The sequence below is a fragment of the Grammomys surdaster genome, unplaced genomic scaffold, assembly GCF_004785775.1.
Source record: "Grammomys surdaster isolate TR1022 unplaced genomic scaffold, NIH_TR_1.0 125876, whole genome shotgun sequence".
Classification (NCBI taxonomy): domain Eukaryota; kingdom Metazoa; phylum Chordata; class Mammalia; order Rodentia; family Muridae; genus Grammomys; species Grammomys surdaster.
In genome coordinates, this window is record NW_021620701.1 from 1,899,238 (window position 1) to 1,900,061 (window position 824).

At 72.2% G+C, this 824-nt stretch overlaps 1 protein-coding gene across 2 annotated transcripts in view; it reads right to left on the reverse strand.

Annotated features, from left to right (window-relative positions):
* Positions 1-238: 238 nt before the first annotated feature.
* Positions 239-824, reverse strand: part of Foxd1 (forkhead box D1) — a 1,774-nt gene continuing 1,188 nt past the window's right edge. Inside the window, exon 2 of one of the 2 annotated variants that reach the window (XM_028752049.1) lies at positions 239-820. In XM_028752049.1, coding sequence (XP_028607882.1) covers positions 239-820 — 582 coding nt within the window. The other variant, XM_028752048.1, reaches the window with a different exon arrangement.

Sequence of the window (824 nt, forward strand, 5' to 3'; positions counted from 1 at the left end):
CAAGTCTGGGTTGCAGCACTAGGCAATTTTGTATAAATAGATTGACCCTCTAAGCCAAATTCCGCAGCGCCCCAGCTGTAGCCCAACACGGTCTGGTCCAAGAATCCGAAGTGGCCAAAATGGGGGCGCGAGGTCGCCGAGGGCCGGGAGGGGCGAACAAAACCACCACCACCACCCCCATCCGGAGAAAGGAGCCGGGAGTCCTACCTTCGCTTTCTCCCGCGCGCTAACGGCGTTTCTAACAATTGGAAATCCTAGCAGTAAAGTTCTCCACACTGGACAGCGCAGTCCCTTGGTGCAGAGTCCCCAGCGCAGCGGACGACGACACGGAGGAGGCGGCGGCCGCGGCGGCGACCACGAGCGAGCGGGTGAGCGCGACGGCGGGACCGGTAGCCGCCTGCACGGCGCAGCCTCCGCCCCCGGGTCCCGGGGCGGTCCCGCTGGCGGCCCCGGGTGAGACGTGAGTCCCGGCGGCCGTGGGACCCCGAGTGCGCCCGATGAGGCTCTCGATGGAGAAGGGCGAGCGTGCGAGCGCAGCGGCGCCGGGGCCTCCCGCCTTGACTGCCGCCGCCTGCAACGGGCCGGGCAGGGCGGCGGCCAGCGCGTGCGGCCGGTAGCCGAAGGCGGTCCGCGCCAGCTCGGCGGCCGCACCGGGAGGCGGCGGCGGAGGCGGCGGAGGCGAGTGGGGGTGGAAGGCGGCGGCGGCTGCGGCAGCGGCGGCGGCGAAGAGAGCGGAGGGCGGCGCGCAGGGCGGCAGCTGCAGGCCGTAGGCGCAGCCGTAGGCTCCGTAGCCGCAGGCGGGAGGCGGCGGCGGCGGCGGCGGG